Below are 26,951 nucleotides of genomic sequence, written 5' to 3'. Positions count from 1 at the left end.
GATGGATGGAGCCAAATACAGGACCATTCTGGAAGAACCTGATGGAGTCTGCAAAAGACCTGAGACTGGGACGGAGATTTGTCTTCCAACAAGACAATGATCCAAAACATAAAGCAAAATCTACAATGGAATGGTTCAAAAATAAACATATCCAGGTGTTAGAATGGCCAAGTCAAAGTCCAGACCTGAATCCAATCGAGAATCTGTGGAAAGAACTGAAAACTGCTGTTCACAAATGCTCTCCATCCAACCTCACTGAGCTCGAGCTGTTTTGCAAGGAGGAATGGGAAATAATTTCAGTCTCTCAATGTGCAAAACTGATAGAGACATACCCCAAGCGACTTACAGCTGTAATCGCATTAAAAGGTGGCGCTACAAAGTATTAACTTAAGGGGGCTGAATAATTTTGTACGCCCAATTTTTCAGTTTTTGATTTGTTAAAAAAGTTTGAAATATCCAATAAATGTCGTTCCACTTCATGATTGTGTCCCACTTGTTGTTGATTCTTCACAAAAAAATACAGTTTTATATCTTTATGTTTGAAGCCTTAAATGTGGCAAAAGGTCGCAAAGTTCAAGGGGGCCGAATACTTTCGCAAGGCACAGTATTTTTGATTTCAAGTGTAATGTTTGGGCGTTTCCATGAAACACAGAAGAACATTTAGTGTTTTTTTTTTGTCACTGTTAGCTACTACTAGCTAGCATGACTATAGCCAGTAACCAGGTAGGGCTAGCTAGTGCCAGCTAGTGCATTTTGGCATATTGCGGACCCAATTATAATAACACACAGGGGAGCAACTTTCACTGGGGACAACATTCAGAAATTGCATTTTTGTCCCCTCCAGTTTTATAATTTGAATGTGATACCAAACAAGGCAACCGTGTTTTTTAGGACCATGCAGACCCTCAGAATGGTCAGGTAGGGTGTTTTGAAGTGTTTACCCGACTGGATACAACATTTATACACATTTAAAAAAAGATATAGATATATAAATGTCCCCCCCATTTCTAAAACCAAAGTTGCCCCATGATAACACACACGTCTGGGAAACTCCACGATGTGTGTAAGTCCAGGTGTTGTCCCTGACAGGTTGTAGACGTTGTCTACAATGCTCAAGATCCCAGGATAAGTGATACCTTTGACCCTCAACTGTTAGTCAACCCTATAGCTCAGTGCTCGTGCGGTGGCCCTGACGACCAAATCCAGCAGCTTGATAGGCTGGAATCACATGACTCTGTTAATCGCGAGTGTATTTCCGTGTCCACAAGGGGACTTTAGCTCTCTCTCTAGCGGCTTTGAATAAAATCCTGAATAGGAGGAGGTATTTTTTGCATCCTTCGCGCTGTCGTCGAAACGTGTCGCCGAGCTGGGGGGAAATTCGGGAAAGGGGAGCCGCGCTGGAGCACCGCACAGCACCGACACACGACGCGGCACGAACATGCTCACTCGGGTTAAATCTGCGGTGGCCAATTTCATGGGAGGCGTTGTGGCTGGTGGCGCTGAAGGTGACAATTCCGGATCAGAACTGCCGCTGAAATTCCCATACACGAGACCCGAGTTCCTAGGACTGACCCAGGATGAAATCGAGTGCTCCGCAGATCACATAGGGCGGCCGATTCTCATCCTCAAAGAGACGAAGAGATTGCCGTGGGCCACTGGTTACGCTGAGTAAGTACATTAGCCTAAACTGATGTAGCCTATAGATACGTCCATCTTCCAAGATTTGTCAACCATTTCTTTAGTTTCATTGCAAGGCTGCACCCATAGCCCATCTCTGCCTCAGCATCATCTGCCTTTTACAGATAACGGTTTTGGAACTAGATTCAAATGCGTGCCACGTAATAGAATGAAACATGTAGGCTATTGCCTATCGTAGATTTGTGTTGTGTGTCACAGTCCAATATGTTATTCGCATGAAACAGAGAGAGAGTGTATGTATGTATGAGGATGGAGGAGAGAAGACAGCATCTGGGAATTATCATGTTATTTATGGCCATGGAGTTTGCGTGCCACTGACAGCTCCTTGCCTGTCTGCTCCCACGCACAGCTCAGCTCAGACGCATGAGAATAAACCTTCCAATGTAGCCTGCTCATCTGTAGATAGATGTAGGCCTAATAGAAATTCCTTGTGTAGACCCATGCATTTATTGGAAACGAAAACAATCCTGAAGTCCAAAATTAAATGTGTGATAATAGCGAAATGTTTGCCATAATAGCTCATTGAAATAGCCTAATCCTTTGTCTTTATGCAGTTATTTTATACTGCACACTATTATGCTGATTTTAATGGCCCACATGTTTCATTCTCCCATTTATCGCCTGTTCTCCGCAAGTCAACATCAACAGGGCTAAATTCCATCAGATCTCACTCAGTTACATCATCCAATATGCAGCAGTTTTTAACTTCAGAAAAGGGGGCTAGCTCTCATCAGCCGTGGGAGCTAGGTCTTTACCAGTAGCGGTGTGTGAGTAAAATCACTGGGGTAGCCAAACCCAGAAAATAGCTATAATTTGGTTACAACCTATGTGTTGTGACAATTGCATTGTTTGCATTGTGTGCAAGTTCTCCCACTTAAAAAGATGAGAGAGACCTGTAATTTTCACCATAGGTACACTTCAACTATGACAGACAAAACGAGGGAAAAAATCCAGAAAATCACATTGTAGGATTTTTTATGAATTTATTTGCAAATTATGGTGGAAAATAAGTATTTGGTCAATAACAAAAGTTTATCTCAATACTTTGTTATATACCCTTTGTTGGCAATGACAGGTCAAATGTTTTCTGTAAGTCTTCACAAGGTTTTCACACACTGTTGCTGGTATTTTGGCCGATTCCTCCATGCAGATCTCCTCTAGAGCAGTGATGTTTTGGGGCTGTTGCTGGGCAACACGGACTTTCAACTCCCTCCAAAGATTTTCTATGGGGTTGAGATCTGGAGACTGGCTAGGCCACTCCAGGACCTTGAAATGCTTCTTACGAAGCCACTCCTTTGTTGCCCGGGCGGTGTGTTTGGGATCATTGTCATGCTGAAAGACCCAGCCACGTTTCATCTTCAATGCCCTTGCTGATGGAAGGAGGTTTTCACTCAAAATCTCACGATACATGGCCCCATTCATTCTTTCCTTTACACAGTTCAGTCGTCCTGGTCCCTTTGCAGAAAAACAGCCCCAAAGAATGATGTTTCCACCCCCATGCTTCACAGTAGGTATGGTGTTCTTTGGATGCAACTCAGAATTCTTTGTCCTCCAAACACGACGAGTTGAGTTTTTACCAAAAAGTAATATTTTGGTTTTATCTGACCATATGACATTCTCCCAATCTTCTTCTGGATCATCCAAATGCTCTCTAGCAAACTTCAGACGGGCCTGGACACGTCTGGCATTGCAGGATTTGAGTCCCTGGCAGCGTAGTGTGTTACTGACGGTAGGCTTTGTTACTTTGGTCCCAGCTCTCTGCAGGTCATTCACTAGGTCCCCCCGTGTGGTTCTGGGATTTTTGCTCACCGTTCTTGTGATCATTTTGACCCCACGGTGTGAGATCTTGCGTGGAGTCCCAGATCGAGGGAGATTATCAGTGGTCTTGTATGTCTTCCATTTCCTAACAATTGCTTCCACAGTGGATTTCTTCAAACCAAGCTGCTTACCTATTGCAGATACAGTCTTCCCAGCCTGGTGCAGGTCTACAATTTTGTTTCTGGTGTCCTTTGACAGCTCTTTGGTCTTGGCCCTAGTGGAGTTTGGAGTGTGACTGTTTGAGGTTGAGGACAGGTGTCTTTTATACTGATAACAAGTTCAAACAGGTGCCATTAATACAGGTAACGAGTGGAGGACAGAGGAGCCTCTTAAAGAAGAAGTTACAGGTCTGTGAGAGCCAGAAATCTTGCTTGCTTGTAGGTGACCAAATACTTATTTTCCACCATAATTTGCAAATAAATTCATAAAAAAATCCTACAATGTGATTTTTCTGTATTTTTTCCCCTTCATTTTGTCTGTCATACTTGAAGTGTACCTATGATGAAAATTACAGGCCTCTCTCATCTTTTTAAGTGGGAGAACTTGCACAATTGGTGGCTGACTAAATACTTTTCTGCCCCACTGTATATATATATATATATTGGTCTCCCGAGTGGCGCAGGGTCGAAAGCACAGCATCTCAGTGCAAGATGCGTCACCACAGTCCCTGGTTTGAATCCAGGCTGCATCACATCTGGCCGTGATTGGGAGTCCCTTAGGGCGGTGCACAATTAGCAGAACGTTGTCTGAGTTTGGCCGGGGTAGGCTGTCATTGTAAATTAGAATTTGTTCTCAAATGACTTGCCTAGTTAAATAAAAAAAGACAAGAAGAAGACACAGCTGCAGAATAAATTCAACCACGCCTTTGTTTCATCACAAAACTGGAGAGCATCTTCTGGTTGGTGAAATACACCAACCATATTGCATGTAGCAAACAGTTACATGACCTACAGAATGGTCAAGCAAGTTCATGTTTACAAAAGTTTACGAAACATCTATTGGTTTAGAACCATGGAGAGTTACCACAAGACGCAAAGAAAACAGGAGCGGCCTCCACTATTCCAGCCTCATTTCAACTTCAACATCATCAAATCTCCTATGCAGTGGTGACCCGTCATTGAGCCCTACATCTTTAGCAACAATATATATATATATTTATATACACTGCTCAAAAAAATAAAGGGAACACTTAAACAACACAATGTAACTCCAAGTCAATCACACTTCTGTGAAATCAAACTGTCTACTTAGGAAGCAACACTGATTGACAATAAATTTCACATGCTGTTGTGCAAATGGAATAGACAACAGGTGGAAATTATAGGTAATTAGCAAGACACCCCCAATAAAGGAGTGGTTCTGCAGGTGATAACCACAGACCACTTCTCAGTTCCTATGCTTCCTGGCTGATGTTTTGGTCACTTTTGAATGCTGGCGGTGCTTTCACTCTAGTGGTAGCATGAGACGGAGTCTACAACCCACACAAGTGGCTCAGGTAGTGCAGCTCATCCAGGATGGGACATCAATGCGAGCTGTGGCAAGAAGGTTTGCTGTGTCTGTCAGCGTAGTGTCCAGAGCATGGAGGCGCTACCAGGAGACAGGCCAGTACATCAGGAGACGTGGAGGAGGCCGTAGGAGGGCAACAACCCAGCAGCAGGACCGCTACCTCCGCCTTTGTGCAAGGAGGAGCAGGAAGAGCACTGCCAGAGCCCTGCAAAATGACCTCCAGCAGGCCACAAATGTGCATGTGTCTGCTCAAATGGTCAGAAACAGACTCCATGAGGGTGATAAGAAGGCCCGACGTCCACAGGTGGGGATTGTGCTTACAGCCCAACACCGTACAGGACGTTTGGCATTTGCCAGAGAACACCAAGATTGGCAAATTTGCCACTGGCGCCCTGTGCTCTTCACAGATGAAAGCAGGTTCACACTGAGCACATGTGACAGACGTGACAGTCTGGAGACGCCGTGGAGAACGTTCTGCTGCCTGCAACATCCTCCAGTATGACCGGTTTGGCGGTGGGTCAGTCATGGTGTGGGGTGGCATTTCTTTGGGGGGGCCGCACAGCCCTCCATGTGCTCGCCAGAGGTAGCCTGACTGCCATTAGGTACCGAGATGAGATTCTCAGACCCCTTGTGAGACCATATGCTGGTGCGGTTGGCCCTGGGTTCCTCCTAATGCAAGACCATGCTCGACAATCATATGGCTGGAGTGTGTCAGCAGTTCCTGCAAGAGGAAGGCATTGATGTTATGGACTGGCCCGTGCGTTCCCCAGACCTGAATCCAATTGAGCACATCTGGGACATCATGTCTCGCTCCATCCACCAACGCCACGTTGCACCACAGACTGTCCAGGACTTGGCGGATACTTTAGTCCAGGTCTGGGAGGAGATCCCACAGGAGACCATCCGCCACCTCATCAGGAGCATGCCCAGGCGTTGTAGGGAGGTCATACAAGCACATGGAAGCCACACACACTACTGAGCCTCATTTTGACTTGTTTTAAGGACATTACATCAAAGTTGGATCAGCCTGTAGTGTGGTTTTCCACTTTCATTTTGAGTGTGACTCAAAATCCAGACCTCCATGGGTTGATATATTTGATTTCCATTGATAATTTATGTGTGATTTTGTTGTCAGCACAATCAACTATGTAAAGAAAAAGTATTTAATAAGAATATTTCATTCATTCAGATCTAGGATGTGTTATTTTAGTGTTCCCTTTATTTTTTGGAGCAGTGTATATATTCTTAAATATATATATTTATCAATTTAAACAGTAACCCTTTTCTGTCCTATCTTTCAAGTACCACTAAGCGTCTCACTGTTTGACTTTATCTAAAATCATTGTCTATGAGTGGCAATCTCTAAAGTCCTTACATTTCCTTGATCAATCTATCTTGATCCTAACAATAATTCGAAATCATCACAGATGTTATATATCCCTGTAAAATTTAATACTATTTAAATAAAAACCTCCTCATAGTCAAACAAAGCCAAAACAAATGCTAACCATATCAAATCCTTCCTACACTAATACGCTATATCCTTTAGGGATCCACAGTATTTTATCTGACAATAACATTAATTAACCTTAAAATCAGTTTCATCAATAAATTAAAATATGTTGCATAGTGTGGAATACCTTATCTACAGTAATTTATCACCCCTAAGAACTGAAACTTATTTATTTTCATTAATATTTTTTAATGCTTATAAAATCACTATCTTTCTATGTAATTTCCTGCCCTATTGGCTTAATATATCTCCTATCCAAACTTCAATGTATCTTATCTCCCCCTATTTATTATCAATGATAAATAGGATTTTTTTCTGTTGAAATACCAAATCAATAATAGCCAATTCAAAAACGTCACAGCCAATGTTGTAAAACAGAATCCTGAACCACTTTCTCATCTGTGGTTCAAACTATAATTATATCCCAAAACTATAAACTAATTATAATTAATTTACCTTAAAACTAGTATCCCAAATGACCACAAATGAATTATACAAATGGCTCTCCCCTGAGGCTGATCAGACCCCAAGAGATAGCCATTATAAGGTCAAAGGTCATACCACCCTTTTATAGTCATGTTCCATACCACATTAGACATATTAAAGAACCCTTTATCCTTAAAATAAAATTCACTTGTGTAATTAAAACTCAGAAAATTCCATATGTGAGTGTGCCCCTTTTAAAATACCTTTGCACTAAAACAAATAGTCCTAGCAAATGTTTTATGTGTGTATATTTGCAAACCTTAATGAAAAACAAAAACTTCCAGGCCTTTTTCAATTTGGTCGTTTATGGCCTCAATCTCACCCACCCTCCCCAAGATTATAGTCCCAGGAAACATCTAAAAGAGAGAAAATAAAACTCCCATTCTCCCAGAAAAACACAAAACGCCTAACGATTATTCACTATGCTACATCGATTCAGAAACTCAAATCTCCCTTTCTCACAGCCAAATATAGTCCAATAAACGCCACAAATCAATGATGCCCACCTAGCGAATCAGCTGCTAGTTTTTAGCATCTTTCCTGACTACCCTGACAACTTACAGCTACTTTTAAAAATGTATTTGGAAATGTTTATCAACTTTTAAAAGTGACTCAAAACAATAATGCACACATTTTCCCTCTAAATGACACAAACAATTTTCTCTGTCACCCCCAGTCACAACATCATTGCCGTGGCGACAAAAGTGCCTTGCGAGTGATGTCATCAACAGGCGCTCAACCTAGACCCAAGCCGCAATGACTTTCAATGAATTGTAAATAATTGTTGGCTGTCTGCAGCAACAGTAGTAGGGGTTCGATAAACCAAACCTAATTCATCACATCTGTTGAATCTTGAATTAGGAACTTACAACATCAATCAACATCTCTCATCTCTCAATTCACTAAATATATAAGAACATTTCGATGGGCACAAATCTATCGTAATTGTCTCTTCATTATTATTTAGAATTAATTAGATTTAAGTAACTGCCTCGTCTTTGATTCAGCATTTTAATTACGACTCTATTCCCAATACATTATTCAAATAGATAATTTAGTGAACAGACATCGTCTTGTATCACAATTCGCTTCGTTATTATTTTAAACTGAATGAATTAGTCTATTAATTTAACCTAAACAATCTATTAAAAACGTTCAATTTATCCCTTCTATCAATTTGAACCAAAAAAAACTATTAAAACGTTCAGTTTATATCTTATACAAACACTAGCGACCTTTCTCGGCAAAACATACAATTAGTTTAATTACAATCAAAAACTCTGAATTTAGTCAACGCCTTGGCTGGGAACCAAACCTGTGGCTCCAGCTTGGAAGGCAGCTATGCTCACCACTATACCACCAATGCTTTGTAAATAACTAAGATTCTCCGCAAAAATACCCATTTTACAATTTTCTGTATTCGTAACTCTGGCATCGGGACAACAGAAAATAGCCCTAATTTAAAAGCCCAAAGTTTTCTCAATAATCTCGCTCTCTTTGTATCTGACCCCTTTTTTCCCCCCCCGATTGTCGCCTCTGATCTTCTTCTCAGTTAAATTACAATCTTGGTGGTAACGTTTGCAGGGGCGTTACACTCTCGGACGAAATGTCCAGTTTCGTTACAATTAAAACATTTTATCTTTTTCTTTTGACTCACCCTATCCACTTTTCTCGACTTTTTTCCTTTTTCTACCTCTATTATCCCTCCCTCGGCTTCAGCAGGCTTCACATATATGGGTGGTGATATTGCAGGTAGCTCCTGCAGCCGTATTCTCACAACCACTATTTCATCGATAAGATTACCTCTGTATTCTTGGTATACTCAAGAAGGATATAGTTTGTTACCCTCACCCCCGCCCAATTGGCTAACTTTTTCATCTGCGGGAGCGGAGGACAGCGCATCTTGGCTCTTTTTGGGTTTCCTCCTATTTTCACCCTCAACTCTCTTTTTTGCTTCTGAAAGCCAAACTCTGGCTGTGTATAACCCCTGTTTATTCTGCTTCTTCACATCGTTTCCACATTCCTTATGTATCTGCTTTATAAGCAACTCTAATTTTTCAACATTTTTCAACATTCATCATTCAACATTCATCAAATTCATACTGCTTACTCCATTTTGGACAGAATTCTATGTTTCTCTTATCTTTCTGCTCCATCCACCGTTGGTCCACCGTTGGTCCCCTGTTAACACCGCAACCTCCTTTGAGGATTTACTTCCCATGTTTGATAAATCCTTGCCTTTACTAGTAGCTATGGTATTTAATCACTTATCTATGGCTTTCAATTTTTTACCTTCTACGTGTGTATATTACTATGATCTATAAATGTGCTATATACCATTACCTAGTTACAATATATGTGTATGTATTTCTATGATTCTCACTTATCCATATCTATCAGTTATTACATCTATCAGTTATTACCCAGGGGACACATATCCCTGGTTAAACTCCGGTTGTATTTATCCAATCAATCTCATTTCGCTTTTTTGAGTTTCCCTCCCACTTCTTTGAATATTATTTCTTTCTGTATTGAATAGGTTCAGTTATTCCGTTCGCCTAGGATTACCCTGCCTTCTCACCAAGCCTAATGTATCCTCATTTAGGTCTTTTGAATTAATGCTTATCCTATTTGTACAAAACGACCGTCCTATCTAACAAAACTTACTATATCCCACCCTTAATAACCCTTCGGCTTGCAAAACCAGGATATATTAATTAAGTTATATTTTATTTACGGTAGTGCACCTTACCACAGGTAATGTCAGACCTGTCACACTGTCACGTTCTGACCTTTATTTCCTTTGTTTTGTCGTTATTTAGTATGGTAGGGCGTGAGTTGGGGTGGGCAGTCTGTTTGTTTTTCTATGATTTTTGGGATTTCTATGTTTCGGCCTCGTATGGTTCTCAATCAGAGGCAGGTGTCATTAGGTGTCTCTGATTGAGAATTATACTTAGGTAGCCTGGGTTTAACTGTTTGTTTGTGGGTGATTGTCTATGTTAGTTGCTTGTCAGCACAGTTCTTATGATGGCTTCACGGTCGTTAGTTGTTTATTGTTTTTGTACAGTTAACTTTTTCGTCATCTATTAAATGATACATTCACACCACGCTGCACTTTGGTCCGCTTCTTACGACGATCGTGACACACACACAATCCTTGTATATTGGTCATACAAGTAACCCAACACATCTGTTTGGAATAGCGAAGCTACTATTATTTATCAAATCTAAATATTTTTAGAACAACAAATCAAAGATAACTTTCATCATTCCTCCCAAATTCGAGAATAAAGACTATTTACCGTCGTCCTGTAGACTGGGAAAAGCAATGCCGGTTCGATTCCGTCACCTTCTCTTCGCCCTTAGATCTAATACAGACCTGTTCTTTTAAACCTCAATTCAGAGGCCAGGTCTTTAAATAACGAGTCCAGACTCGTCCGTGCACGGCTTTCGGCTCTCCCTTCGGACGACAGAGGCAAGTTTGTGGAATCCGCTCGTAGGGCCAATTGTTACTGTAATTTAGTTATTCCAATATGTTTTCATTAATTGAATTCCCTTCATCTATTTTATGAGAATTTGTAAGATTCTTGTTTGCATAAAATAGACGGAGACCAGTCTTATCAATAATAGATAATAGAATTTATTCTCGGAGCGCGCTGCCACGTTACCACGAGCAACAGTTTATATACAATAACATGACGTAATTTCATTGCTTCTAGAATGAATCCCCTCCTCCCGACCTAGAATTAAGTGTGTTTAAAAGTTCATTCCAACTCACTAACACACACACAGAGGACACACAACATAACTGAATTAACTCTTGACCCCTCACCATTATTGATCACCACTTAGCTGACAGTTCTAATTAACAGAAAACCTAGGAATGCACTCACTGCCTTATCTAAAACACCTCAGAGCTAAGTTTCGTCGGTTCAACCATAGGTTAACTACCTTATCTGCTTACTTAATCCACAACCCATTCCTCTCTGCCTAGTTGGAATGGTGTTCATTAACTTTAATTACTCCTTGTCCGTGTCACACAATCCCTTCTTATGAACTCATATTGTTAATCAGATATAATAAAACAGAGTATAAGTTTACTTAGTTACAGTTCCATTTAAAATGAGAAAATGAAAATGAAATGACATCAACGTCTTGACTATATTTCCTATTCGTTTTGCAACTAATGTCATGTATGTTTTCATGGACAACAAGGACATTTCTAAGTGACCCCAAACTTTTGAAAGGTATTGTATATGGAACATGCATCTGTTTATGTATTGTACATGTGTACCTCACTCAGCTTTCAACTCAGGTTGCATGGCCTTAACTTATGTATGGAATACTATGTGATAGGTGCGTGTGTAACCGTATATAAAGTATGCTAATGTTTGGTGTGAAGTGTGATAGACGAATCAGAATTAGTTAGATAACATTGATAAATAAGATGTTTTATTTACATACTAATGCTTAATTGAGATATTTGTCATTAGGATGTCTTCTTTTTGGATGATACTGTTGGCAGTTTGCAGTTATCCCTTCGCTGCTTGGGCTCAGTTACTTGGGGCCCAGAGAGGGGAGAGGTCAGGTTAGTCTTATCTGTGGATGTGTCTGTAACTATTCTTAAACCATGTGAAGGGATGGCGTGATTAAAGGGGAACCAGTTAGTTGTCTCCACAATGTCTGTGTGCCAGTCACTCCTCTCTGTGAGCTTGTCAAGGAGGGATTGTATTTGAGATGGGGGTATCTAGAATTGACAATTGATATATGCCATTGGATGAGGTAATGTTTTGGTACTATGTTGTACCAAGAACAAGAACTAGAACCTCGTTTTAGGAGAGCAAACTGAACGATAATTTATAGCTAATGCTGTCTGGCTATGGGATACTCCTCTCTCAAGTAAAGTCTTCCTTTTAATGTTCTTAAGATCTGTTATTCGTCATGTGAGTTGAGATGGCTGTGTCTTGGCTATAAATTATAGTAAGAACTGTTTTGTAAGCACTCTCAGAGAATTCATTTATAGACACTGAATTGATCTGAAAGTCAAACAGGGCTATGGTGAAGCTCATATAATTAAATATGGACTTTATGATAACTCTGACTTGTGTGTGGTTTGCTCTCTCATGATTTGGTAATACAGGAAATTTCCATGACAGAAGGCATTTGGGAAGTGGTGTAAAGTACTAATTTAGTATTTTTGGCGAGGGGGGGTATTGGTACATTACTTTACTATTTATACTTTTGGCAACTTTTACTACATTCTGAATGAAAATAATGTACTTTTTACTCCATACATTTTCCCTTACACCCAAAAGTACTCATATACATTTTGACAAGAAAATTGTCAAATTCACACACTTATCAAGAGAACATCCCTGGTCATCCCTACTGCATCTGATCTGGCAGACTCACTAAACACAAATGCTTTGTTTGTAAATTATGTCTGAGTGTTGGAGTGTGCCCCTGGCTATCCATCAATAAACATAACAAAAAACTCTACCATCTGGTTTTATATAAGGAATTTGAAATGATTTATATTTTACACAAGTATGACAATTTAGTACTAGGGGTTATAGCGTTTCTTTCACATGACCCATCAATTTAGACAAGTGTGTCTGGGTAAGTGTCATCTAATATTTATAAAATATTTTCATCCCGACACTTTCTGTTTGCCTAGAATTTTTCCTTATTGTAGACCACAACCACTTTTAGTCTTAATCTTTGCTACACTACTCACTGTTTAGCACATGACCTCACGTGTGAATCCTTAAAGAGATGGGTGGAGCTGGCTTAAGAGGGTGTGAACTATGCTGAATGGGTGTTGACAAAGGAGAGCTCTCCCGTAGGTACCAAAACATTCAAATACCCTTTTCTCAAAAGTGAGTTTACAAGTTTATCAACTTTCAAAGCAGAATTACTTCCCCATTGTTCCTCAAAAATGCAGTGTATGATATACCATGTTGTAGCTCGGAGTCTCTACTTTTATCCAATGCAACAACAAACAAAAAACATTTCAAATTTTGCTACATAAGACGGATTTGAGCCGGGCAGTCACATATGCCCTTTTCAGTTATCCTACATTTTTGACTTAATGTACAGGGAGAACACTGTAAGATTGGCCCATGTTCTGAATTCTGTCCCTGTACATTTCAAAAGTGCTGAACAAATAGTTATATTGACTCCGTCTGTCCTAGCTCGTTCATTAATGTCTTAATCAAAATTACGGATTGCCTCTTATTCGCTTGTTGTCCCCTTATGCCGTAGTTTGTACATCTCAATTGTCAGTAGAAACCACAAGTCAGCCATATCATCTATGTTAAAAAAAATAAAGGCAGTAAATTAGGCTGAATTAACTATTTCTCTGCCAGACAAGGCTCCGCTGATAGCCAGGTGTAGCAGTGGTATAGTGCAATTCATGTGTTGTGTTGTGTAGTGGCTTTGCTGGCATGCATCCCACACATTTTATTTTTTGCCCCACCAAGATTCGCCACTGCTCCTATGCTTGGTCTAATACAGTTACAACTAAATGATACCAAAAACGAGTTAGTCCAATCAACGTAAGCTAAATATGATGTGGCTGTCCATGGTTCTGATTTGTGTGTGTGTGTGTGTGTGTGTGTGTGTGTGTGTGTGTGTGTGTGTGTGTGTGTGTGTGTGTGTTTTGCGTTTGTGCAAGTAGAAAAAACATGTTGACTCACCCTACTTATTGAGAAATGCCAATGCCTTCCTCCTTTCTTTCATGTTGATGAAACGGTCTATGACTCTGTCATACAGTACACACTTTTATTTTTTGTTGTCCTAGGCTACCTGGCTAAAATGCTTGCTCGCTAGCCCAACTTCCTGTCATGTGCAACATTAGTTAGTTAACATTAGTCTTCTACGTCGAGCTACATATTGAACTTCCATCCTCTCAGTCCAGGGGCACAATGTATGAATTTATGGTTGGATCAGAATCGCTGTTATAATCATTGGCCAGTAAGGAGAATTAAGTCATCCCTATTTCCATTCATGGCAAATTTAGGAAAGGGACCATTTTAGCTAGCTAGCCACTGGCTGGCCGACCCTAAGCACACAGCCATGACAACACATGAGTGGCTTCTGAAAAAAGCTGTGCAGCAACGCTCCCCATCCAACCTGACAGCGCTTGAGAGGATGGGAGAAATGGGAGAAACTCCCCAAATAGAGGTGTGTCAGGTTTGTAGTGTCATACCCAAAAAGACTCATGGCTGTAATCGCTGCCAAAGGTGCTTCAACTAATTACTGAGTAAAGGGTCTGAATACTTATGTAAATGTGATATTCCTTTTTTTTAAATTAACAAACTGTCTAAAAAACTGTTTTTGCTTTGTCATTATGGAGTAATGTGAGAAGAAAAAAACTATTGAATACATTTTAGAATAAGGCTGTAACATCACAGAATGTGGAAAAAGTCAAGGGGTCTGAATACTTAGGCAGACGCCATCTAGAAAGCTTACACTAACAAATTGCTGTACATTTCCAACAAAAGAAATGTAGTTAGCTACTGTAATTATATATTACAGTACTGTAAAGAGCAATGCATTATGGGGGCTCAATGGCATTCCGCTACTCCTCTGTAACATATTTTGAGGTGTGCTTTGTATGAGGCTATATTTGTTGTACCCATTAGTGTGACTGCTGTACCCCACAGAATACAGTGCAATACCATATTTTTTAAATCTAAAATCTTTGATCTGTAAATCTACAGTAACTTCCTGGATACTGTGCTGCCAGTAATTTACTGTAATTCAGCACTACCCCACAGACTACAGTACCATGCTGTATTTTTGGTATCTGAAAACCTTTTTCTCTAAATCTACTGTGATTTACTGGCTACTGTGCTGCCAGTAATTTGCTGTAATTCAATAGCACCACACAGAATATAGTACCATACAGTATTTTTTTGAGTGCCAAAAACATTTTGAACATTAGTGGGTGCATGGTATTGTTGTTTCTGTCTCATTAATATGTTTTGAGGCGTGCCTTGTGAGGGGCTATATTTGTTGCTCTGTTAGTGAGAGTGTTGTACCAATTTAACGGAAATGTGGTAGTAGTTCTCTAACAATGTAATGCGTATATGGAACATATCAGAGTGGCAGCAAGACTCAAACCTTAAATGGTTGAGTGTTTAGTCCCTGCCACTTTAGAAGCCTTTTAAGATCTTTACAAGTGCAAGTTATATAAAGCACCACATATTATTGGTATGCTGTAATATATGATTACATATTCACTGTTAGCAATTGCTGTAATTTTATTACTTTACTATTTAACAAAGTACTGTATTGTGTTTTGGTGTTTATTTACTGCAGCATTCTGTAAATTACGGTGCACAGTGGAGACATTTTGTGGGAGGGTAAAGAGTTGCTGGCTCATTAACCGATTTCGAGGCATGTCTTGTAAGTGGCGCTATTTGTTGCAATTAGTAAGAATCATGTACCAATTTTAATTATATATAGTAGCAGTGCCCTAACACTTTTGTATGGTTATAAGGACAGATCGAAATGTCAGCAAGGTTTAAACCTTTAGGTTGAGTGGTTTGCTCTGTAATCACTGCCAGTTTGGGAGCCTTTGTTTTAGGCCTCTATAACTGCAAGTGATAGTAAAACCAAATATTCTGTAATATACAAATGCCTAATAGCCAACCTGCTTGCACCAATCACATGTAATTACAGTCAACTACTGTTAAATACTAATATTAAGTTTACAGTAGCATTTAATTTCTACAAGTATAGTAGGATCATTTTACACTATTGTGATGTCCTTTTAATCAACTGTAGTTTATTGCACTGATAGTAAATTGATTTGGACAAGAGCGTCTGCTAAATTATGTCATGGGAGGAGGGCTGATAATTGGCAGTAATGAGTAATCTGAAAATTTGACTGTCTGATCTGGAAGAAACTGTGGGGTTCATCCAGACTACTCCATACCATTGTTTTTCTTCTTGTGGCCTTCTGGCTGTTTTCTCAATCATAACCTCACACAATCCTTGGAGAACAGCCACTAGAATAATCACATTGTGGCCTAGCATCCCTGAGACTCATTGAGCTATCAGTGAAGAGGAGAGAAGTGTTTGACTGACAGAGGTGACACTATCTCTCTCGCTCTGTCTGACCATTGGGTGATTTTCACACACACACACACACACACACACACACACACACACACACACACACACACACACACACACACACACACACACACACACACACACACACACGGTTTCAGAAACAAGGTTTCTGCTCTGAGCAGTAGATATTGAGTATGGGTGATGCTGCTACATTTGCAGAGCAGACATCCACAGACTGGTGCTACAGTGAGGTTCAAAAGTATTTGAACAGTGACAGTTTTTTGTTGTTGTTTTGGCTTTCTACCTCAGCACTTTGGATTTGAAATTATACAATGACTATAACTGTAAGTGCAGACTTTCGGCTTTAATTTGAGGTATTTCCATCCATATTCCCCCATTTTAGGGAACCAAAAGTATTTGGTCAAATTCACATATATTACATACAGTATACTATATATATATACTGTATGTAATATATATACTGTATGTAATATATATATATATATATATATCACAAAAGTGAGTACACCCTTCACATTTTTGTAAATATTTGAGTATATCTTTTCATGTGACAACACTGAAGAAATGACACTTTGCTACAATGTAAAGTAGTGAGTGTACAGCTTCTATAACAGTGTAAATTTCCTGTCCCCTCAAAATAACTCAAACACACAGCGTTATGCTAATTAGTGTCAGTTGATGATTATGCTCACGGATCCGGGATTGGTAGTTACAAGAGGTTATTAATTCATGTCTAAACCGCTGGCAACAAAAGTGAGTACACCCCTAACTGTTCGAAGAAGTATGGATCATCCTGATTTTGACCATATAGATTAATGAGCCAAATCTCTTTTTCATCAACTTTCATATTCAAAAAGCTCATTCCTAACTATTTGCACATTCAGATCAAAATTTGTTAATCAATATCACACCTTTTGAGTTCCTTTGTCCATGACAGAAAATTATTTCACCACCCCATTCCTTTTTCCACGCAACAGAGTTAGGCTATCCAACAGTTGGAATTTGTATGTCTGCCAGCGTTAGAAATATACAGGATAGTACCTAAGCCATTTAAACTGGAACTATTTCAGTAACTGGTGCAAAATATCCAACTAACTGATTGGATTAGTTTAGAAAAATATATGTTATTTATCTTTGTGTAGCATAAGATTAATCAATCAATCAATCAATGTATATGCAAAAGCACAGATATTCAACAACAACAAAAATCTACCTTATATAGAGCATGCTGGGAAATACATATTTGCCTTTTAAGATACCGCCACAGTGACAAAGCCGTTAGTTCCTTTTAAGTGGAATAAAGTCCTCATTGTACTTTATGGTGGGTATTGAGGGTTCACAAAATATGTTTGTACCCTGGGAAACAGAAATGTACCTTCACCTTGGAGTGTGATTGTTCCATTTTTGTATTAAAAATATTGGTCACAGAAATTAACCATTTATACTAGATTATCCATACAAGTACCCAAAAAGGTACCAAACAGAACCATGTGAGATCATTGTGTGCCTCTGAAGATACATGATGTGTATTTTGATCTTTTTGTACCTCAGGGCCCAGTCTTTAAAATGTTATCTAATCAAATTTTGGCACTTGGATAGGATTAAATGCATAGAAATACAATGAATTCTATTCATTGTATCATTGACTATAATTGGGACTCCCATTCTATTTCTATTTCTATGCATTTAAAAAATCTCAGAAAACTAATTATTTGGAAAACTGGGCCCAGGGAACTATTTGTAGCCTAACCGTAGGGTGAAAAAAAATGGGGTTGAAGCGTTTTTTGATAATTGATGTTTGAGGTTTAAAAATTGTATGTTTATTAAAACCCTTTTTTTTTCAATAAATTATTCAATTGTTTGAAAACACTGTATGTAAGCTTTCAAATTATATCAAAGTCAATATGTCTAATTGTAGGGTGGGGTATGCAAAATGGTTAAACTTTGAGCACCTCTATATCCTTAATGTTTTGGCATTCAGTTCAAAAATGTAACTTTCTGATCATTTCTTCGCATGCAAGTTTTGTTCAAATCAAATGGGGTGAGGTCAAAAAGTGATTAAAATCAAATAGAATGACCCCTTACCCTTATTTCTGAGTGTAAGTAGCTAATCCTGTGTGTTTGGTATGTGCTCCCCTCTCCTCCAGGGTGATCAACGCAGGTAAGAGTTCCCTGAATGAGGACCAGGCGTGTTGTGAGGTGGTGGTGGTGAGAAAGAGACCAGGAGACTCCACCACCCCCATTAAGACCCCCACCGCCAAGAGAAGATCCTCGCTTCCCAACGGAGAAGGCCTGGGGTTGAAGGAGAACAGCGCTGTGAGAGACAGAGGCAAACACACACAGGCACACACACACACACATGGGTGCCCATACATGTACGGTGCATTCGGAAAGTATTCAGACCCCATGACTTTTCCACATGTTGTTACGTATCAGCCTTATTCTAAAATTGAATAAATAAAAAATGTCCCTCATCAATCGACACACAATACCCCATAATGACAAAACAAAAACAGGTTTTTAGAAATTTTGCAAATGTAAAAAATAAATAAAAACAGACACCTTATTTGCATAAGTATTCATGGCCTTTGCTATGAGACTCAAACTTGAGCTCTGGCGCCTACTGTTTCCATTGATCATCCTTAAGATGTTTATACAACTTGATTGGAGTCCACCTGTGGTCAATTCAATTGATTGGACATGATTTGGAAAGGCACACACCTGTCTATATAAGGTCCCACAGTTGACAGTGCATGTCAAAGCAGTAACCAAGCCATGAGGTCAAAGGAATTGTCCGTAGAGCTCCAAGACAGGATTGTGTTGAGGAACAGATCTGGGGAAGGGTACCAAAACATTTCTGCAGGTCCAAAAGAAGGTCTCAAAGAACACAGTATCTTCCATCATTCTTAAATGGAAGAAGTTTGGAACGACCAAGACTCTTCGTAGAGCTGGCCGCAAGCCCAAACTGAGCAATCGGGAGAGAAGGGCCTTGGTCAGGGAGGTTATCAAGAACCCGATGGTCACTCTGACAGAGCTCCAGAGTTCCTCTGTGGAGATTGGAGAACCTTCCAGAAGGACAACAATCTCTGCAGCACTCCAACAATCAGGCCTTTATGGTAGAGTGGTCAGACAGAAGCAACTCATCAGTAAAAGGCACATGACAGCCTGCTTGGAGTTTGCCAAAAGGCACCTAAATACTCTCATCACCATGAGAAACAAGATTCTCTGGTCTGATGAAACCAAGATTGAACTCTTTGGCCTGAATGCCAAGCGCCACGTCTTCACCAACCCTACTGTGAAGCACGGTGGCTGCAGCATTATGCTTAGGGGATGTTTTTCAGCGATAAGGACTCTGAGACTAGTCAGAATCGAGGGAAAGATGAGCATAGTACAGTGAAGATCCTTGATGAAAACTTGCTCCAGAGTGCTCAGAACCTAAGACTGGGGCAAAGGTTCACCTTCCAACAGCCAAAGACCCTAAGCACAAAGCCAAGGCAATGCAGGAGTGGCTTCGGGACAAGTCTCTTAATGTCCTTGAGTGGCCCAGCCAGAGCCCGGACTTAACCACGATCAAACGTCTTTGGAAAGACCTGAAAATAGCTGTGCTGTGACGCTCCCCATCCAAGCTGACAGAGCTTGAGAGGATTTGCAGATAAGAATTTGAGAAACTCCCCAAATACAGGTGTGCCAAGTTTGTAGCTTCATATCCAAGAAGACTCGAGATTGTTGAAGCACCTTTGGCAGCGATTACAAAGTACTGAAGTACTGCGTAAAGGGTCTGAATACTTATGTAAATGTGACATTTCAAAAAATATTTTTTTGCTTTGTCATTATGGGGCATTGTGTGTAGAATGAGGGGGGGAAACAATTTAGTCAATTTTTAAAATGAGGCTGTAACGTAACAAAATATTGAAAAAGTCAAGTGGTCTGAATACTTTCCGAATGCAGTGTACACACACACACACTCTGTTACGTCCATTGTTAGAAGGAGACCAAGGTGCAGAGTGGTAGGCATACATTCTCTCTTTATTTGAAAACATAACACTGGGAAAAAAACAATGAACACAAACCGAACGTAAAGCTAGTTGTGCATAAAGCAGCAAACAAAGACAAGATCCCACAAAACTCAAAAGGAAACTGACAACTAATATCTTGGGAATCAAACACACCAACATAGAAACAGAACCTAGAATGCCCACCCTAATCACAAGGTTAGGGCGTGACACTTTCTCTCTCTCTCTCTCTCTCTCTCTCTCTCTCTCTCTCTCTCTCTCTCTCCTTCCACACTCTCTCTCTCTCTCTCTCTCTTCCACACATTCTCTCTATCTATGCATAAGCACATAGACACAGTTGTCTCTTTCCCTTAATCCATGATACTGTTGAGATTTAACCAATAGGCCATGCACATCCACTGGCCTTTCTTTTTCTCAGAATCCTATACCTTGTCTAGAGACGATGTCAGTGGTCTCTGGTCTACTGCTTCCTGTGTTGCCTATTGCCCTGAGCAGGCTGGGGGTGACTGTCACTCATCCAGTGCCAGCAGGCACATCACAGCGCTGCTCAGTGATTGGTTTGACCTCTGTAGCGTACACATGTGATTGGTCAGAGTGAGTTATGATGCGTTACTCCAGTATTGCTGTCTTATAGAGCGAGCTCGTTACATGACTCATCTTTTCTGCTATAGTTTCAATGCTTTTGTATTTGAAGCAGCAGGGTACACATGTAACCTCCAGTTGTTTGATGCCGTAATTGTCTCTACTCTGATATAATTGCCTCACCTTTTTTTCGCAGCTGTTGAATGGGGCCTGTTGCAAACCCACAGTGCGCACACACACACACACACACACACACACACACACACACACACACACACAGAGAGCGAGAGAGCAGAACTCAATAACCCTTATGTACTGAATGTTCAACAGGGGTAATTTGTCATTCAAGCAACTCTTTCTCTCCCATTTGATTACTTAGTTCTCTGAGGAGCTGTGCTGATATATCTAATAATAGCAGGCAAGTCCATTGAAACACTAGTGTGGGTGAATGAGTGGGGATGGTTTATTATGTAGAGTTTAATGTGTATACACTGATCCTCTTATAGAGCCCTTCTAGGGCCAAACAGACAGGTTTGGCTGTTGGCCAGAAACACATGGGCCTGGTACTACATTGACTGGCACCATAGATTTTGTACATACTGTATTAAAGCAACAGTTGGCCAGTTATAACTACGGTAGTTTGATTACCCATTTAGAAATCCTCCCGAATGAAGGATGATTAAACACCATGAAAATAATCAGTTTAAATTAGATTAAGCATATTAATCTGATATGCTCCCGCTGGCCACCTCCAGGAAAATATTTGATGAAATTAAACACACAATAGCCTCCTGAGTGGCGCAGTGGTCTAAGACACTGTCTAAAGCACTGCATCGCATCACTACATACACCCTGGTTTGAATCCAGGTTGTATCATAACCGTCCGTGATTGGGAGTCCCATAGGGTGGCGCACAATTGGCCCAGCGTCGTCCGGGTTTGGCCAGTGTAGGCCATCACTGTAATTGACTTGCCTAGTTAAATAAAGGTTACATTTTAAATTTATTTTTCTGATAGCAAATCAATGCTATTGAAAAACAGACTACAAAGTATCCATTCTATTCTATTTCTAAGCAAACATATTGATATTGTCCCCCCCCCCCACACACACACACACCCCCTACAGGACTCAGAGAGTCTGGTATTCTACTACTGGGCATTGTTCGACGGCCACGCCGGCTCCGGGGCTGCAGTAGCAGCCTCCAAGCTCCTCCAACACCACATCGTCGAGCATCTCCAGTCTGTCCTCGAGGTCCTAAGGAACCATGCCGTTTTACCGCCCACCATCTTCGGTGAGGAGTCTAACCACCACATGACCCCCGGGATCCACCGGGCCACCCTGACTCGGGCCGCGTCACTCCGTGGAGCCGCTGGCGCCCCCAGCTCCCCATGCACCCCTCCACCACAGAGGTTCTTCACAGAGAAGAAGATCCAGCACGATAGCCTGGTGATGGGAGCCATGGAGAACGCCTTCAAGGAAATGGTGAGTACCTGCCATGGCTGTTGTTGTTGCGTTGTGTGCATCTCAATGAGACGCTATTGTTTGAGGGAGAATATCAGAGTTGCGGAGATGTTGCCTCTGTCCTGGTTAGATGTGCCTTGTATGTGTTTTTCCTCACAGACCTCTCCCTTCCACCTCAGCCCCGACCCGTCATCCCACCAGCACCTTCACCATTTCTTTACTTAACGTTTAATTGATTACGTGATTGAATTAAACCTTGCAACAATTAAACCATTAATAACCTGGGGCACCACGGAAGCATTAATTTATATAGAGCAGTTATCTCCTGAATCCACTCTCTTAAAGTTCTGAAGATCTTTTGTATCAATAGCAGTCAATTATTAATCGTCACCTCGATCGGTCTCATTCTGATTGTCATAAGTACTTGGTTATCTGCATGAACCCTAGTTGAAACAGAAATACACAAATTGGCATAATTATTTATTTACTAAATACCTAAATTATCACACAGAATTTTATATATATATATACACAGGATAGATCATACATCGATTACTAATCATGTCATGAAAAGCCCCTAGTGGGCTAACCCGATATGACGGCTGGTTACACAAAGGAAGGGGGTTGGGTTTGAATGAAAGAGCGGGAAGACTGAGGGACAAAGGGATTGGGTCTCTATCGGACCTTGAGGCACTATGCTACCGTAAATACAGAATATTATGCATTCTAATAACCGCCCTTTCGGGAAAGGAAAATGCAAGATATATATTTACTCTGAGCTGCACTTCGATAGATGGGTCGAAGATTGAAGACTGGTTTTCCCAGCAGAGATCACCATTGTCCTTTTGAAGAATCTTTCTGGTTGTAGAGCGGATACCTTAAAGAACCCTGTTGTTCTTAGGAGATTGTCTGTCCTTTCCTAGGCCACGTACGTTTACAGCCGCAGCTGATAACTCAACGTCTAGGAGGTATCACTTCTTCTTTAGTGAATAATAGTTCATACCAAGTTGCCATAATCAGCTCGCTCTGTATTCTGGCTGGTCTATTCGAAATTCACCATTCCAGCGTGGTGATCGTCACCTCCACGTTGAAATTCACCCTTTTAAATGTTAGGACAGCAGTCCTAACATTTATGGAACTAAATGTTAATTTTGTTAGGGTGTAGTTAAAATTAGCCCTTTTAATCGTACGGACACCAGTCCTCACGTCATCGGACACTGTGGTTTCCATCCGTCAACGGGCTTTTGTATTGAGGGAGAGAAGGGCGTGTTTCATAGTTCTCAACCAATGTCTGTTCACTTGGGTGTGGCCACTGACTGGGCCTACGTTTTACTATGAAACAATCTTGTTTAGGAGGCTAAAATTACATTTCATCATTTCACAAATAGTTTCATATTTAAACATTTAAATTGCACAACAATTCCATGTGAATCTACACTAGAATGTGTAGACTTTCCAAGATACAATTTATGTCATCCAATCATCAGATATTATGTCCCAGACACCAACTGATCTGACATCATATTCTTTAAGTACCAACGGACACTTTCAACTGGTTGAGAAAGGGAAATATTGTTCCATTCCCCAGCCTTTTGATGTTTACCGTACTTTCTCTGTGGTAACACAAAGCTTTCCAAGAGTCCATTCTCTAAAGTGGAGAGAAAAGGGGGAAATGTATTTATGGGGGGGTCATAAACCCCACCCAACAGGGCAATTTCATGACACAACACAAATGATTAAGTGCATTTTATGCAACACATTCATATAAAATCCCAAGTGGCAGATAATTACAGTCAGAGATGGGCAGAATTTGTGTTGCATGTATTTGAGATATGTATTTCAATTACTTCTAAGTATTTTGTCATTTGTAATACACTTGGCTGAACTACACCCCAATGTATTTTGTTACAACATACTTTTCTATAGCATTTTTTTTATAATGGTTCACAATTTTGTGTCCCCCTTTCAACCTGCATTGGTATCAGAGGTCTAATGCACTATGGCGTGATAAGAAAGCCTACTGAATTAACTAAATATAAATGTATACGTAAAAATGAACAATTGCAACGGCAATTATTCTAGTGAGCTCCGCCTGAAACGTGACCAATAGAAGTATGTTTATTTTCACATTTACATTTTGTTCATTTAGCAGACACTCTTATCCAGAATACATTCAACTAAGGTAGATAAACAACAACATATCACAGTCATAGACGTTTCTGTAACCGTTACGGATTAAACAAACAACTAGAGCTGAACTGTTTCCTCTAGTATACATAGTTTTTCCTATACTGACCACTTTTGTGTAATTCCTTGCTCTGAGTTTCTGATTATCGCCATGGTTTCTGTGTGTTTTTATACAATTTATTTTATACACCAGTGCATAGTCTGTCTTTTACGCACGCAACTCTGATAGAGTATCTTTTACCCATGTCCTTTGTATACATTCCTGTGTGCTATTTTTCATGTTGCCTTCATTTTTTAAATGTTTTTCATGACGTGATAATGTTGTAGATTTGTTTTGTATATAGTTATTTACCTGTCATGTGACATTTACCTGTCCCCACCCCTATTTCTAGACACACGTCAGCTTCCGTCCACAACGCTGCCTAATTTTTTTATTAAATAGATTTTAAAATACAAGTATTTTGTAGTTTATTTTGAGACATTGATCTTAATGGTATTTTGTCATTGTAATTTGTAATTTTTACCCAGCCCTGATTACAGTCAGTTACCAACAGCTGTTTTTTAGGCAGCTAGGCAGCTTCCTCATAGTAAAGCTAGGCTTTACTCATAGTATTTTTTATATTCAGACTCAACGCTCCTCATCTCTCAGATATGGTATACTGTATATGGCCTCTAGATGGCAATGTAAGTTAATATAGGATGCTCTCAAGTCTCCCACCCTGAGCTTCTTCCCATGTAAATTTAATCTACCTTACTCAAGCTTATCCCATCTTATGTTCCCCTAACATTTAGTAAGGCTAAGGCCAGTGAAACTGCCTGCATTTTGAAGAGCCTGAGGCTCGATCACCCAGGAGCAAGATACTGTAACCTTTAAAGAGCATTACCTGCTGCAGGGCTCAGTTAAACTATCCATCAGGGCAGAAAGGATGTATAGTACAGTAGTATGGGAGATGAATATATGAACATATCCTTTCTCTAGACTGAGTACACAGGTAGGCTTACTCCGGCTGACCTTACTGTATGTGTTGGCTGTTTTTTTTTAAAACTCATACCGACTTAAACTGTCTTCCAACTAGAGGTCGACCAATTATGATTTTTTCACCGCCGATACCTATAACGATTATTGGAGGGCCAAAAAAGCCGATACGGATTAATCGGACAATTTTTTTCGCATTTATTTGTAATAATGACAATCACAACAATACAGAATAACCACTTATTTTAACTTAATAATAATACATCAATAAAATCCATTTAGCCTCAAATAAATAATGAAACATGTTCAATTTGGTTTAAATAATGCAAAAACAAAGTGTTGGAGAAGAAAGCAAAAGTGCAATATGTGCTATGTAAGAAAGCTAAAGTTTCAGTTCCTTGCTCAGAACATGAGAACATATGAAAGCTGGTGGTTCCTTTTAACATGAGTCTTCAATATTCCCAGGTAAGAAGTTTTAGGTTGTAGTTATTATTGGAATTATAGGACTATTTCCCTCTATACCATTTGTATTTCATTAACCTTTGACTATTGGATGTTCTTATAGGCACTTTAGTATTGCCAGTGTAACAATATAGCTTCCGCCCCTCTCCTCGCTCCTCCCTGGGCTCGAACCAGCAACACAATGACAACAGCCACCATCGAAGTAGCATTACCCATGCAGAGCAAGTGGAACAACTACTAGAAGGCTCAGAGCGAGTGACGTTTGAAACACTATTAGCGCACGCTAACTAGCTAGCCATTTCACTTCGGTTACACCAGCCTCATCTCGGGAGTTGATAGGCTTGAAGTCATAAAGAGCGAAATGCTCGATACACAACGAAGAGCTGCTGGCAAAATGCACAAGAGTGCTGTTTGAATTCATGTTTACGTGCCTGCTTCTGCCTACCACCGCTCAGTCAGATACTTGTATGCTTGTATGCTCAGTCAGATTATATGCAACGCAGGACACACTAGATAATATCTAGTAATATCATCAACCATGCGTACTAGTTAACTAGTGATTATGATTGATTGTTTTTTATAAGATAAGTTTAATGCTAGCTAGCAACTTACCTTGGCTTACTGCATTCGCGTAACAGGCAGTCGCCTTGTAGAGTGCAATGAGAGAGAGGCAGGTCGTTATTGCGTTGGACTAGTTAACTCTAAGGTTGCAAGATTGGATCCCCCGAGCTGACAAGGTGAAACTCTATCGTTCTGCCCCTGAACGAGGCAGTTAACCCACCGTTCCTAGGCCGTCATTAAAAATAAGAATGTGTTCTTAACTGACATGCCTAGTTAAATAAAGGTATATATCGGTTCCCAAAAATACAGATTTCCGATTGTTATGGAAACTTGAAATCGGCCCTGATTAATCGGCCATTCTGATTAATCGGTCGACATCTACTTCCAACCCTCACAGAGTTTGAAAGGATCTATTTATTGTTGCATATCTTTACTTTGTCTCAGAATGTCCTGCATTTCCCAGCAAAAAATGTATGTACTCTTTGAACTCCGGTCTGGTGGGCGGGGAGGGCATTATCATGGCAGTGCCCTCAGCTGCCCCTGTCTGTGCTGTTCAGAGTCATCAGATGGCAGATCAGCATCCA

The 26,951-nt window shown here is 40.2% G+C and overlaps 1 protein-coding gene across 1 annotated transcript in view; it reads left to right on the top strand.

The window, feature by feature from the left end:
• The first annotated feature begins 1,257 nt into the window (after window positions 1–1,257).
• LOC135514695 (protein phosphatase 1H-like) overlaps window positions 1,258–26,951 on the top strand; it is a 51,117-nt gene continuing 25,423 nt past the window's right edge. Inside the window, exons 1-3 of the mRNA XM_064938218.1 lie at window positions 1,258–1,668; window positions 18,274–18,442; window positions 21,846–22,202. Coding sequence (XP_064794290.1) covers window positions 1,439–1,668; window positions 18,274–18,442; window positions 21,846–22,202 — 756 coding nt within the window. The 5' untranslated portion in view covers window positions 1,258–1,438. The remainder of the gene's footprint in view (window positions 1,669–18,273; window positions 18,443–21,845; window positions 22,203–26,951) is intronic.

This window comes from Oncorhynchus masou, chromosome 26 (genome assembly GCF_036934945.1).
Source record: "Oncorhynchus masou masou isolate Uvic2021 chromosome 26, UVic_Omas_1.1, whole genome shotgun sequence".
NCBI classification, from domain to species: Eukaryota; Metazoa; Chordata; class Actinopteri; order Salmoniformes; family Salmonidae; genus Oncorhynchus; species Oncorhynchus masou.
The sequence above is the reverse complement of the archived record's forward strand: the minus strand, read 5'-3'. Positions and strand labels throughout refer to the sequence as shown.